The sequence below is a fragment of the Triticum aestivum genome, chromosome 7B, assembly GCF_018294505.1.
Source record: "Triticum aestivum cultivar Chinese Spring chromosome 7B, IWGSC CS RefSeq v2.1, whole genome shotgun sequence".
NCBI classification, from domain to species: domain Eukaryota; kingdom Viridiplantae; phylum Streptophyta; class Magnoliopsida; order Poales; family Poaceae; genus Triticum; species Triticum aestivum.
Genome location: NC_057813.1, coordinates 754013143 through 754027932, shown reverse-complemented (window position 1 = coordinate 754027932; position 14790 = coordinate 754013143). Strand labels below are relative to the sequence as shown.

Here is a 14790-nt window from a genome sequence, read left to right as displayed (position 1 = left end):
TTCCGAAGCAAATCTATGCCTTCATGAGAAGTACATCCGTACCTCTCGCGAAAGGAAAAAAAATAAAACACTAGTTTTTCCAAAAGAAATCCGAGAGGCATGGCTATACCTCTGACGGAAGCAAATCAATGCCTTCACAAGAAGTAAATATGTGCCTCTCGCGAAAGCAAATATGTGCCTCTCGTGGAAGGGAGCGAAAAGAAAACACTTTTGTGGTTGTGCCTCTCGCAGAAGCTAATCCATGCCTTCACGAGAAATAAATCCATGCCTCTCGTGGAAGGAGAAAATATAACATGTTTTTTTGCTTTTGCGAGAAGCACGGCTATGCCTCTCGTGTAAGCAAATTCATGCCTCCATTAAGAAGTAAATCCATACCTCTCGCGGAAGAAAAGAAAAAAAACATGCTTTTTTGCGCAATTTTTTCTGAAATATTTTGGGGCCAAAACTTAAAAAAAAACATGGGAAAACCGAAAGTAAAAAAAACCTGAAAAAAATCATTTTAAAGCCAAAAGTACGTACAAAAAAATTAAAAAAATTCCGGAGGGAGTGCCTAGAGTGCGACACATGACGGCGGCTGAGTGCGCGCCAAGTGGCGCGCTACCAACCCACCCAAAATGATCCTTGCGGGGCTTCCGAAGGAGTACTCGGTCATTAGTTGCTCTCGCTTAAGGCGCCCTGTAGGAGCTCCCGTGCTGCCGAGTAATTGGCGGTTTCCTCGGGAGGCCGATTGGGCATGCCATGTGAGGAAGTACGGCCCAAAGTTATATTTCAAAGTTGTTTTATTTAAAGCTGAAAGTAATTTTAAAATACATTTGATGTTTTTGGGGGATATTTTATCTTTTTGAACTGAACTACAATAATTGCAAAGAATTGTTGTGTGAAAATATTATTTTTTAAATAAGTTCCACCGGCTATGAAAAATGTTCGACCTTCCATGAGATATGATAGACTACAAGTTAACTTGTTAAAATATTACGTGGCCAAAGATACTAAAATCGTTGTGTTAATTTTATTTTTCTAAAAAGAAAACTACTACGGAACAAGTCATATAGACTACAAAGGTTTTATTACAACCACCTTCACATTACACGTCTGCTTATTCTGATCAGGCTTTACGCCTTGGAGGAAAGCAGTTTGTGCGCAAGGTTGAGAAAGTTGGGGAACAGTACCACGTTAGGGTAAGCTCTTTTCTTGCTTCCATTAAGGGTTCCCATCAGTGCTGTTTACAGGAGTAACTGAGCAGTCTTCAGAGCATGACAATGTGGACCAAAGTTAAATAGCGCGCTAAGGCTCTTAGCGGCAGACCGCTTCTAAATGTTATAGCATGCTAGAGCGGTGCTATAGCGAGCTATTTAAAATGTTTGCTCATTTGTTTGGACAAAAGACCCTTAGTGCAGGACCTTTTTTAAACGCTCTAGCGTGCTATAGCGGACCTATAGCGGGCTATTTGAAACCATGATGTGGATTGGTGCAAGATTAGCTCTTCTAGATTGAAGTTATGTTTTATGTGTTTTTGACCGGCTAGATCGGATGCTTGAAACGTAATTACTTATTGCCACAACCACTAATCTATCTACTGATATTTGAGAACAGCTTGACAGCTTTGTAAATCTGAATAATTATTTAGGGGGCTGTGTTTTAATGACTATGGGTCAATGGAAAAGACAGTGGCGTGCAACACATCCGCATGAAGACTTTTTTTTTTAAGCGAACATGCAGATTTCATAAAGTACATCAACACACCTGAAAAAAGAAAGGATCTGTCATGCTTCACCTGGCAACATGAGTATGTTCAGCAAGGACCGAAGGAATGGGATATGAGTATGCTCAGGAACAGGAAGGAATGATACATGAGCTTGTTTTTGGTGAATGCCAATAGATTATTATGGCTATTTTAACCCTTGTGCCATTTCACAAATTAATGCCAATGGATTTTTATGGCTATTTTATATTCCCTAATTTCCCTTGCATCATGTTCATCATGTATTGTTCGTTGACACAGTCCTTGCTTGTTTCAGAGATGCATTTCTGAACTGAAGGACACAGCTGCATCAACCGACAGTGAACAAGTTATTCAAGAGGCACATACACAATTGTTTAGGCACTTGTGAGGCAGAGAAGCCTCAAGACAGGAACCTGGAACGACAACTAGTGAGGCAGAGAAGCCTCAAGATGGAGTGGAGAATGCTGCAAGGAAGCCAAGCAAAATGAAGATGACGGAGAGCAGAAGGCGCGCATGGAGGCTAACCACCGGCTCAAGGCGTTGGAGAGAGCGACCGCAGCTCGGGCTCGCGCATCCCGGTCGCAGCCTGCTGCCGAAACTGTCACCTAGGCCCGTGCAGGACCCTGAACCACTTTGCCTTGCCTGCTTAGGCTGTGTAGCAATACCATATTGGGTTTGTTGAAGATAGCTCCAAGTGCTGGTAGACAAGTTTGTACAAGTTGGTTTATCCTGGTGCTGGTAGAAAAGTTTGTAAAAGTAGGTCAAGGTAGAATAGCTCGCAAATTTGTGGGTGTGTTGTGGTGTATCAAGTTTTACGCTTCCAGTTTTCAGACTTTTCAACATGGAAAAGGCTTCTGAAGTTTCTGTCATATTGATAGACAATGACATGATGCTCTCAACTGAAATTTGAGTACATCTCTGAGCAAAATGAAGCCCTGAAAGTTGATGTTTGTATGATATCCATGTCTATTACAGCCAGTCATCATTTGCACACAACATCCACGCTCAGTGCGCAAGAAACTCAACCATAGCAACTCATCCAGAATTTGGTAGGCGTTAGAGTTGAACTCATCAGAAGCATCTTAATAAAAGAACTTAAGTAGCTCATCCACTCCACTCATCATGTGGATAAAAACTAAGTTCCCTCAATGACTGATAATCATCTAGACTAAGTACATAGATTGAAAGAGGGAACATAAACCCCCCAAGTCTTCCAACACAAACATCACTACACAACATAAACCCAAGTCTTGCACATCAGTGCTGGTCAAACTCAACTTGCCGACAGCGTACGCTGCTTACATGCACACGACGCTTAATACGGACATATCAGACTACATAAGCACCATCTTGAACATCCGCCATCCTACTCCAGATGTATGGCCGAAGCAAGACAAAGCCAGCGAGCTCAGATCTGCATACATGTATTTAGTTAGAAATTTGAAGCAACTGCAGTTGATGCAACGAGAATCTTTCCCAACCCATTTTCTTAGGAAGGAGGCATGTGCGAAATAGCAGAGTACAATATAGCTTAAGAACAAAGGCCCGCAAGCTACCATAGTATATTGCAGCTTGGAATCAATATACACAAAAACTTAGCAAACCTGAACCCTCTCTGTTCTTGAAACCATAACATGCTAAGTAAGGCGTGCTCATAAATACAAGACTCAAGGCCTTCAAACATCAACTCACTGGTTATGCGACATTCTTATCTTGAACATTGATGAATAATATGAAGTAAGTGCTAAGTATGAGTGTATGACCAACGATGTACTGCACAAAGATGCAAGCGTGAAAGCCATTTTTTCTCCTAAGATAGGGAGCAACAAAAAATAGCTTTCCAAACTAGTGTGTAATCTTTCTTTTCAGATAACCTTCTCAATCACATACAACCATTACACATACATGCAGAATCAAACCATGACCTGGCTACCTGTCATAACTAGTTTGACAAGGTAATTAAGCCCAATAGAACAATAATTAACTTTCTATATAACAAAATGGGAGTAGAAATTTGAAGCAACTGCGCAGTTGATGCAATGGGAATCTTTCCTATCTGCTAAATATAGAGTAGACATCTAATTGCAGTGAACTATATGTTCTTGAAAACACAACAAGGTAAATAAAGAGTACTCAAAAATCAGGTTACATGTAGTGCAACATTCTTGTTTTGAACATCATCGTCCAAATAAATGGATGATGTTTAAGTGCAAAGTGTGACTAAAGATGTACCATATGAAGTCGCAAAAGCCATTTTCTCTACTAAGATATGGAGCAATAAAAGTTAGCTTTCCAAATTGGTATGTAATCTTTCTTTTTTGCATTGATCTTCTCAATTGCAAACAGTTGTTGAACATGCGTGCAGAATCAAACCATCAATTGGTTACCACTTCAAGCTAGTTTGAAAAGCCCAATAGAACAATAATTAACTTTCTACATAACCATGTGAGCAGAACAAGCAAATCATGCACCCAATGGCAACATAAATAAAATAGTTAAGCTTACCAGTTGATCAGATGGTTGGTTCCGATAACAGCGGTGGGAAGCTAAAGTAGGGGAGGGCACGTCTGGGATTGTAGGTATTCTCCCTCTTTGTGCAGACTTTGGTAATTTCATAAGCCTTGACCTCCAATGAGTAACAATCCACATTCTCAATAGGAATACCATCTGGAGCGCCCCGGAAGAACAAGAATCCCTCGGCTGCACCAACTGTGGAAATGGAATAGTCATGATACTGCCCAGGCAGCTGTATAATCTTCTCTAGCTTCCATTCCTGTGAATTATTCTGCAGAGAGGTATGGTAGAGAGCAAAGGCCCCTTGTTGACAGACAAGAGAAAACATCTCAAGGGTTCCTTCTCGGCCCATCACAACAGCATTTGGGCGAAGATCATCAAAGCTCTGGCCAGGCAGACCTCTGATCTCCATATGGTAACCGGTGAGAAGGCCGACAGTGGAAAACTTCAAAGTGCGGGTGTCCAGCACCATCAAATGGTCACTCAAATCATAAGGCTCTGTCCAGTAGAAAGAGCCCCGCACATAGTCAAAACAGGACATGTCGTACAAAGAAGGGGAAATGGGGGACTCGACCATAGACCATTGCCTAGTTGTGGACGGGAATACAAAGAGGACGAGCTTCGTTCGGTATCTTGCTATGCATATCACCTTGAAGGGCTCTTCGTCGCTGTCGTCGCCGGTGCAGGGAGCAAGCACGGGCAGGAATTCCCAAAGGAGATCCTGCGGCTGGGCGGCGAGGTCCTGAGGTATTGTTGGAAGCAGCACGTATCTGCTGGACAGGGGGTCACAGACGGCGAGGTGGAAGTCGGCGGCGTTGCACCATTTGGGGCGGACACAGAGTTTGCGTCTAACGAGTTCCCTGGAGCCCATGAGGGTGCTTACTCCAGAGACCTCGAGGCCGGGGCGGAGGGATCTCCAATCGAGGAGGACGCGGCCGTCGCGGACGTCGCAGGGGCGCCAGCGGGGCCCTTCCCCGTCGTCTTCTTGGACGCCCCGCGGCACGAAGTAGGAGGCAGAAGAAACGACGGCCGGGACGAAGGAGAAATCGGCGGCGCGGGGGGCGAGGGCGCCGGCGAGCGGAGCGGAGGGGTGCGGAGCCTGGGCGGGGTGGAATCCGACCGCGTCCATGAAGCCGAGGAGGGGAGGCCGGTGCAGCGCGCGGAAGCGGCGGCGGAAGGCGCGGGCTTTGATGACGCGGCGGAAGGATGTGCAGGCGGCGGAGGCGCGCGCGACCGCGTCCGGCGTGGGCAGGCGGAGGAAGATCTCCTCCAGGAGCTCGTCGGGGATGGTCGTCGGCGGCGGCGTGGACATGGCGGCGGGGCTGGGAGAAGGGGATCGGGGGTTTAGGGTTGGGTTGGGGATAGTGGAGGGAGTGACCACTGACCAGTGAGTGGGACTGCGGGACTCTGGGATCGCGCGAGCACACCAGTTTGGGCCGGCCCATCTGCACGCATGGATGCCCCCTGTTTTTATTTTTTTACCTTTTCTTTTCTAGTTTTTGTTTTTGTTTTATTCTATGATAAAAATAATTTAGCATTACAAAAAAGGTTCTAAAATTTTAAAAAAAAATTGAATTGGGCAAAAAAGTTTCAAGTAATCTTAAATGTTAATGTACTAATGATTTTAAAAAATGTTAACATATTTCAAAATTGTTTAAGAAATTCAAAAAATGTTCACGAATTTGAGAATTGTTCATTAATTCCAAAAAAATGCCTGCATATTCAAATAAAATAAATATGTTCATGATTTCATAAAAAATGTTCAGGGAAAAAATATTTGCATATTCAAAAAATGTTCGTTAATTTGAAATATGCAGACTTGGTGCCGCCAAGCTCGGGATCTGCTGAGTTGGCTTTGGGGGTGGTCGGGGGCTTGTCGCCGAGCACTTGCTTTCTCGCACACGGGAGCAGCCTTCCCAGGGATTGGGGAGGGGGGCATGTCAAGAGAAACCCCATGTCGTTGGCAGGAGGAGGGACGTTAGGTCACATGTCGGAGTGGGTTGCATATGGCCTTTTCTTGGCCCATACAAAGGGACACCAATGAGAGGCCTCGAGAAGCAGATGAGCCCGTTGCAGTATACGTCAAGGAGTGGTCCTTTAAGGACAATTTCCGAAGGCGATCCTGCGGCTAGGCGGCGAGGTCCTCTGGTATTGTTGGAAGAAGCATGTATCTGCTGGACAGGGGGTCACAGACGGCGAGGTGGAAGTCGGCGGCGTTGCGCCATTCGGGGTGGGCACAGCGTTTGTGTCTAACGAGCTCACTGGAGCCCATGAGGATGCTTACTTCAGAGACGTCGAGGACGAAGCCGGGGTGGAGGGATCTCCAATGGAGGAGGAGGCGGCCGTCGCGGACGTCGCGGGGGCGCCAGCGGGGGCCTTCCCCGTCATCTTCTTGGACGCCGGAGGCAGAAGAGACGACGGCCGGGACGAAGGAGAAATCGGCCGCGCAGGGGGCGAGGGCGCCGGCGAGCGGGGCGGAGGGGTGCGGCGCCTGGGCGGGGTGGAATCCGGCCGCATCCATGAAGCCGAGGAGGGGAGGCCGGTGCAGCGCGCGGAAGCAGCGGCGGAAGGGGCGGCCTTTGATGACGCGGCGGAAGGATGTGCAGGCGGCGGAGGCGCGGGCGACCGCTTCCGGGGTGGGCAGGCGGAGGAGGATCTCCTCCAAGAGCTCGTCGGGGACGGGGATGGAGGTGGTGGAAGGGGATCGAGGGTTAGCGTTGAGGGGAGATTGAGAGCGAGAAACGCTCCTTTACGGCCGAGCGTTAAGTTTGAAAAACGATTGAAAAGCAAATTACAGTTCAAAAATCAACACAATTTGAAATTTCATCAGGACAGCTCTTCATTTCTCGGCTGGATAAAGAAGGAAAAAAAATCCATGTATACCTCGCAGATTAAGCATCCGCCGAGACCCGCGAGCCATTTGTGTTTCCATCTGGCTCCCAGTGGTTTTCTGGTTGTTGCTTTTGCCATGTTTGGAAATGAACAGAAAGAGGAGTATGGAGATCACAATGGTTTCCAGAGGAATGTTCGTAGTGTGATGGGAGGACATTCCATGGGCATATTGCTCGTCTGCTCCTTGCCGGGATGCTTCGGTTCAAGTTGAAACCGATCCAATGGGATGCAGTGATGCAACAACTTATGTGTGTAAGGTACCAACAGTAGCCACATCAGCAGATGTGCATCACATGAAGGGCGATAGAGGCCACCTTTTGGACGAGCTTCGAGGATCTTCCCAACGATCCCAAATCGTGCTTTTATACTTCTTGCATACTCCTAGGACACATGTCAAGATGCCGATGAGATTGTTCAGATATGGATAGCAGAAGGCTTCATCAACAAAAGTCAGTCGCATCATGGAAATACTCTGGTGCAGGTAGGGGACGGCTACATGAAGGGATTGGTTTTGTGATAGCGTGTTTAGCTGAAGGAGAGGAAACTTGGCTGTGGCATATGGGTAGTCAGACTTCACAGAAGCCTCCTAGTGTCTATGCAATCAAAGATTGTCGATGTTGGCTTCATGTTCATGGAGATTATCCACAATGTTCTATATGATGTCCTTATGTCGCGATCGGTACGTCGCATCTCTGTCTAAAGCGATTGTAGATCAATGTATACCACCAACCCAAAATTCACGAAGTTGCGGTCCTTCATATGTCATGTCGATGAGAAGAAATTGAAAATCGGTAGAGGTAGGCAAAGTAGAAGGGTGTTCGTAATGACATCAAGTTTCTGTGCTGGCCAAAGTTCCTTCGTGTAGTCTCCTTCAAGGAGTTGAGGCTCAAGGTGTTGTCGAATGGGCTTGGTGACACTATACAATTGTGACATCTGTGTGTCGACTCCCTCGACCTAAAAATTCTCCCATTCAGCATTGTCCAGCTATTAAACTTGTAGACGCTCAACATAAGTAATACCCAGGTAGAGGAGAATCACCGGGATTTCTGAAAGATCGAGACTCTTCAGCATGTACCCACAAAAACACTAGCACTTCCTGCAATATCAAATGCCACTAGGCGTCGAAGAACAAGAAGAAGATGGTGAGGTTGGTAGTGAGCTACATACACTCCATGGCATAAAGCCTGCCTCCTTGGGATCATGAGAGTGGAATCCCTTGGATAACAAGATGACAAGAAGCATACTGTCATTTAAGATGCACAACTTCGAGTATGCGGAACATGGAGGACGTGCGTTCGAGGCTGCTCTCCGGAACATGTATCTCCTTGGCCACCTGAGTTTGCAAGGTGATGAGATTCCTTCATGCATATTCACCTACCCAAGACTTCAGAGTCTTGAGATTATGGAGCTACATGGAAACGTGAAGCGGGATGACATTCTAGCCGCAAATCTTCGTCACAATGTCTGACCAAACCTCGTGCAACTCAAAAGGCAAGATACCAATGGGGTACCTAAAATCATCAAACAACAACTAGTAACAAATTTCGGAGATGATTAGAATATGCAGGTTCCTTCAGCCTCCTCAAAGCTCATGCAAATTACTCTTTCCTACTTATGGCTTGATTTTGTGCTTTATTGAATTCATCAAGGGAGACAAGACTCATGCAAACCTGACCGCGAAGGACTCAAGCTGCATGTGGCATGATTTGGTGTGCTTTCTTTTGTTTTCTCTTTCAAATGTTCTCTAGTTAAACAATATGCATTTAACTAGATTGTTTCTATGACTTGTTTGTTTTGAGTTGACTCTCTATCCATCAATCACGTGCTATTGTACATGAATTTTTTACGTATGTGAAATATAAAAGAAGAAAATGCGTGCATTTGCATTCAAGTGCCTTCTTGGGTTAAGGTCCCTTGATTATTTCATATGAGCATGTTGTAGTCAAAGAGACAACAGATCCTTCACTACATGCTTTAGACTGTAGGTTCATGTGTTTCTTGTAGAAAGACTAAGGGAGACGCGCAAGTTTCTTTAACTATGATGTGGTCCATACTAATACTTTCATAAGTAATACATGCCTATTATGCTATGTAGGACACACTATGGATATATTGTCATGGGTTAGTTTCTTGAGTTGTGATCATCAAAGCATTTATTGGTACTATGCATATAACCAATTTTTTCATGATGCATATAGATGATTTAGTATAAAACCGATGCATACAAACATCAACTCAAACACCATACCAGTATGCACATAAATTCCAAAAATGCACATGCAACATTCTTTTTCATGTCTTACTCATGCAGTCAAGAGCCATGTCAGGCCCTCAAGTTCAAAACCTAGAAAAGCAGTTTTTCAGTAACTACCTACAAGACTGTAAACCTTGCAAACAAAATACAACCTTCATAACGGCAAAGAAAATGTTAAACACCTCAAGTTCAACAAACACCATATGTCTATATTGACCTTTCAAGTGACTCGGGATCCCGCATGCGCCATGTAGGCTACCATTTCGGTAGTAGATTGAAGATTGTTTGGGCCATTTATGTTGACTTTGGCTATACTCTCGTGTACATGTTCCCCTTATTTTTATCCATGTCCTTAGGGCATCTCCGACAATGTCATGTCATCATCCGCTAGCTCTGACCACATCATCTACATCCTATATGGAAAGTACTGAATAGGAGAGAGATGATTCACTATTGGTAAAACTTCATACTACAGATTTAGGCAAGCCAAGAAAAAAAAGTTGAGATAAGAATAATCTATACCTAATAATAAAGGGGCTATTGCTTCTAGTGGTATGTCACCGAAATTGCCCCCAAAGTTGTGAAATATCACCCACTGACGCCACCTATAAATGATAAAAAACGTTTCACATGGGGAATCCCCACCTGGGCCGGCCCATGCAGTAGGAACTTTCTATACAACAATCTGCGCTTTGGGAGAAGACACAACGCACCACTTTGGGCCTGCACATGTCCGGGCGGCTTGTTTTTTAAATTTAGCTTTCCTTCCCATCGTATTTTTTCTACTTTAAAAATTTGGGACTTCAAAAAAATTCTGAAAATTAAAAAATGAGTATTTCGAATTAAAATATTTAATAATACATAAATTTTTGGATTTAGAAAATGTTCATGATTTTAAAAACTGTTTGTATATTCAGAAAATGTACACAATTTTGAAAACAAATGTTTAGGAAATCAAAAAAAATCATGATTTTATTTCAGAATTATGTATTAATTTTGTAATGAAATTGAACAAAATTTTGTCAATTTAAAAAATGGTCATGAATTGAAAAATATCCTAAAACTTTAAAAACTGTTCATGACTAACAAAATAGTTTATTGATTCATAAAATGTTCGTTGATTCAAAAAATGATCATGCATTTCAAAAAATCTTCATTAAATCAAAAATATGTTCGTGCATTTCAAAATTTGTTCCATAGTTTCCAAAAGATTGTTCATCGATTCTAGAAATGGTCGCCAATTCAAGGAAAATGTTTTAAAAAATGTTCACAATTTTTTAAGAAATATTTGTAACTAGTATAAAATGTTCATGAATTCAAACAGTGTTCATGATTTTAGAAAATGTTTGAAATCTGTAAAAATGTTCACATATTTGAAACATGTTCACGAGTTTAAAAAAATGTTCATGATTTTAAAAAATTGTTCACATTTTTATGAAAAATGAGAGTGATAGTATATCTCGGTGATGCAGCAAAATGTGGTGATGGCAGATAGCAGTGTGGAGCTTCTCCACGGCGATGCCTTCAGGAAGGGTACGACACAGAAGAGCGCCGCCATAACCGGCCTTGCAACGAGCTAAGAGCAAGGTTTTCACCCGGATCTGCTCGACGTACCTCCATCTAGCAATGTGTGCATGAGCCGCCATCGGTCTCTACCCCCGCGTAGTGCGCAGGCCACACCAGCAAAATCAGATCTGACTGGAGACCATAGCACACATGTCGCTGACTTGTCCACCAGGCCCTCCATGCCGTCGCCCATCCGAAACCAGATTGTACGCCGGCATCACCGCCCACCGCCGCCATCCGAACAGGGCCGGCCGCCGCGCCCGCAGCCCACGCCGCCGCCCGTGGCTGGGTCGCCCCGCCATGCCTGGAGCCATTGTCGCCCGAGACAGGGTCGGCCGCCGTGCCGCCGCCTGTCGCAGCCATGGCCGTCGCGCCACCTAGAGTTGAGCAGTCACGCCTCCACACGATTTGGGGGCCCGCAGCACCCCTACGACGCGTGAAAGAGAGCCTCCTGCCACCGTCGTCGGCCCCCGGGATTAGCCCGACGTCGTCCCTTGGCGGCAGCAGAGGGAGGGGAGGAGGAAGCTTGCACCCCCGGCAGCTAGGGTTTGGGCGCCGCCCGAGTCGCCCTAGCAGGGATGACGCAGGGGCTGCGGTCTCATAAGTTTTTCAACCCTTAGTCTAGATGGTCTATAAATAACTTGGTACTAGCTTTACTCACCTAGGATACTAGTGTGGAACAATGGAACTACACATAAACTTAATCCACCCAAGAATATTCCTACACCGCCTCTCACAAGGATGAAAACAAAAGAATAAGAGAATCTACAATCGGGTGCCTCAAACCGGCCCCAAACTCGCTCCTAGGCAGACGGAGCGATCACTGACTGGTAAAAAAAAAGCTGACCAATCGGGCGCCTCAAGCAGGCCCCAAATGTCTGGGCTGTCCGGCACCCCTCATATCCAGCCCAAATCTAGGGCGGATATGGGGAGGACAGGGCGCATAATTGGGTGACCAAAGAGAGTGTGCTTTGTCGATCAATATACTAGGGGTGCCTTGGCATACATGACCTCCAGGTCAATAATGATGCCTTACTTAGTAAATGGTTGTACAAGCTTCTTACAGAGGACGATGTCTAGAAAACCCTGTTGCGCCAAAAGCATTTTGACCCAAAAGTTGTGTCTTAGGCAAGTTGAAAGCCTTGGAACTCACATTTTTGACAAGACTGTTGTAACAGGAGACATATTTTTCGCTTCAGTTCCTCTGCAATCAAGGAAATCTTCGAGATTCGCTTCTAGGAGGACAAGTGGTTGGGAAACACTACTCTCCGGGAATAATATCAAGCCTTCTGTTGCATTGCTCACGATACGAATGATACTCTGGCGCAAGTTCTATGCTCCTCCCAGATCTTTTTTTAGGCAGGGTTTTCTTGGCCCTCTATCTTGTGTCATGGCACCATACTCTAGTACATTTGGATTCAATCAACCCTACACGAGAACGGGTTGGATTTCACTGGAACGTAACTCAAAATGGGTCTTTCATGTGGCGCTCTCGCACTCAGAGATTCTAGTGGGCAATAATAATGAATTGAGAGGTCAAAGATACGACTAGATATAGGAATTTTGTGTGCTACCTATGCCATGGGGTTCTGCTAGAAATGGACAACCTCATGCGTTGTAACATGTATGGAAGCAAGAAGTATTGTTTTTGTGCTCATGATGAGATAATTAAACACCTATTCTTCCAGTGTATTTCTGTGTGTTCTACATGGTCAATGATCCAACTAATGTCCAGTTTGTATCTGTCAAGAAGTGTTGCTAATCTATATGCTCACTGACTTATGACATACCTAACAAGTTTAGGATGCTAATAAGGGTGGGAGCGTCCGACTTATTTTGTTCACTTTGGCTCTTAAGAAATGATATGTTTTTTATTAATAAATTTCATCTTCCTTGCATGTTATGTACCGATGTACTCATTGGCTTCGTAAACGGTCTACGCTATATCAAATGGAGCACCGACCACTGTTCACGAGATGTGTACACGGTTGGAGCAGGTGCCAAGGATGCTTTTACACCCACATGGGTGGCAACATATCTATGGATAGGACCTCCACCCTCCTCGACATAGCCATAGTTTCAGTCATATTAGACTTTACTATTGCCAACTATCCTTCTATATTGTGCGCATGTTCATGTTGGTGTTGTGCATCTTAATTTGCGTTGTATCTGCTTGATGCTACATTATTATTATTTTTGAAAAAGGGGATGATTTCATTAACTCAAAATGAAGCATCAAGAGGATACAAACACAATGATCACACACCCGGCCTCTGCATAGCTAGGATGCACACATCCAAATTCAACGCACACACACACACAAAAAAGTATGTCGACAAAAAGTGAAGTCATACAAGACCAAAACTATGTGTAGACGAGAAAAAAAACGATTATGAGTCAACAAAAACGCCCTTCTTCGAAAAAAGGGTACAATAAGGTTATGCTAACGTTCTCTTAATCAGCTATGCCTGTAAATTATTGCGGAGTTAGAAGGGAAGCGAAAATGGAGTTATTTGTCTTTCGTAACTTAAAGGAAATCTCTTGGCATAAGTTGTGTTTCTTTCTTAACCATAACATAATTTTAGACACATGTATAATTAAGTAGTCAATATTATTTGGTTGTGTGCATCTTAGTTATACAAAGACATGGTGTAATGCTTAAACATTTTAATTAATAAAGCATCCTTTATCAGAAAAAAGAAGTAGCCGGTATAACATTTGTAAGAAAAAAAACCTATTGTATAGCAGGAAATAGTTTTGGTCATCTTAGACTTGACACAAGGATACACATCAAGCAGTTGGTCAGGACCAGTCGCCTGTGGTGGCCTGAGCTTCACGTGTTGCATTACATTCATATATGCATGCGTGGCCATGAGTGTCAGGCGAGTGAGTGTCATGTATAGTGTGCATCATTAATCGTTTTTGGTTACTTCCATCTGCAAATGCGTGGCCCTTTCGCTGCAAGCACTATATCACCACGTGCGTGGATCCTTGAGGTGTAGACGGCGATCCACTTGTTTTTGCCCCATTCCGCTCTCACGTCCCCTTCGTCAAGTAGTTGGTGTGCGAGTGATTATTCAAGATTTTTTCTTGACCTTTTAAGTACCTCTTTATTCATGGGATAACAACGTTAATCATTTACCAGAAGAGGAGGAGGATGATCTAGCCAAACACTAGTGTTTTGATATTTTGCGAGATAGGCTAGTCTATGAGCTACTGTATTTGATCGCCTCCCGGTTATCATAGTTCACTCCTACAAAATCCCGTTCCAAGGAACAACGTTCATGGAAGATGGCTGCCACGATCTGGCGGTTTGGTTATCGTTCTTGATAGTATCAGCTACCTCTAGATTAGCAGAACCGATGACAGTTCTGTCACGTCCACTTGTCCAACGGAGAAATGGTGTGAATGGGCACTAATAAGGAGTAAATTGATCGCGGCAAGTGACAGCTTTCCTTTTGGAGAGAGCTGGTCAGCTAGCTAACTGCTCCAACATCAGTGCAACAGTCCCTGGTTAAACCCACTATTAACCTCCTGCTCTCTCTCTCTCTCTCTCTCTCTCTCTCTCTCTCTCTCTCTCTCTCTCTCTCTCTGAGATGTTCACACACACACATAGATGTTCACACACACATCCACACGAACAACTCTATGAATGCATGTACGCCTTACCATTATGAGCATCTCTGGGTGACACAGTCAATCTAGGGATTTGATAGAGTCATCACAATCACAATCGCCTCATAGTCGACGGGAATGTCACCCCCACTGTATGAATATCACTGGAAAACTTGGATTAAATTCAAGAAAATGTGAGGACCCGTGCTAAGTCTAGAACTTGAAT

General features: G+C 44.3%; 2 protein-coding genes across 2 annotated transcripts; both read right to left on the bottom strand.

The window, feature by feature from the left end:
• Positions 1-2779: 2779 nt before the first annotated feature.
• On the bottom strand, positions 2780-5623 carry LOC123162250 (uncharacterized). Its single transcript, XM_044580026.1, has 2 exons — positions 4229-5623; positions 2780-3137 (listed from the first exon to the last, which is right to left on the bottom strand). Exon 1 carries the CDS (start codon positions 5547-5549, stop codon positions 4236-4238), a length of 1314 nt encoding a protein of 437 aa, XP_044435961.1. The 5' UTR covers positions 5550-5623; the 3' UTR covers positions 2780-3137; positions 4229-4235.
• A 742-nt stretch (positions 5624-6365) lies between these two features.
• LOC123158768 (uncharacterized) lies at positions 6366-11312 on the bottom strand. The gene is made up of 2 exons (XM_044576627.1): positions 11119-11312; positions 6366-6984 (listed from the first exon to the last, which is right to left on the bottom strand). Exons 1-2 carry the CDS (start codon positions 11310-11312, stop codon positions 6366-6368), a joined length of 813 nt encoding a protein of 270 aa, XP_044432562.1.
• Positions 11313-14790: the final 3478 nt, after the last annotated feature.

Bases quoted from the DNA above. Each gene is read 5' to 3' on its own strand.
- LOC123162250 (XM_044580026.1), bottom strand. From the start codon at position 5,549: ATGTCCACGCCGCCGCCGACGACCATCCCCGACGAGCTCCTGGAGGAG.
- LOC123158768 (XM_044576627.1), bottom strand. From the start codon at position 11,312: ATGGCTGCGACAGGCGGCGGCACGGCGGCCGACCCTGTCTCGGGCGAC. The intron at 6,985-11,118 runs GTGGACAAGTCA...TCGGCCGTAAAG, and splicing joins GCGACGGCATGGAGGGCCTG to GAGCGTTTCTCGCTCTCAAT.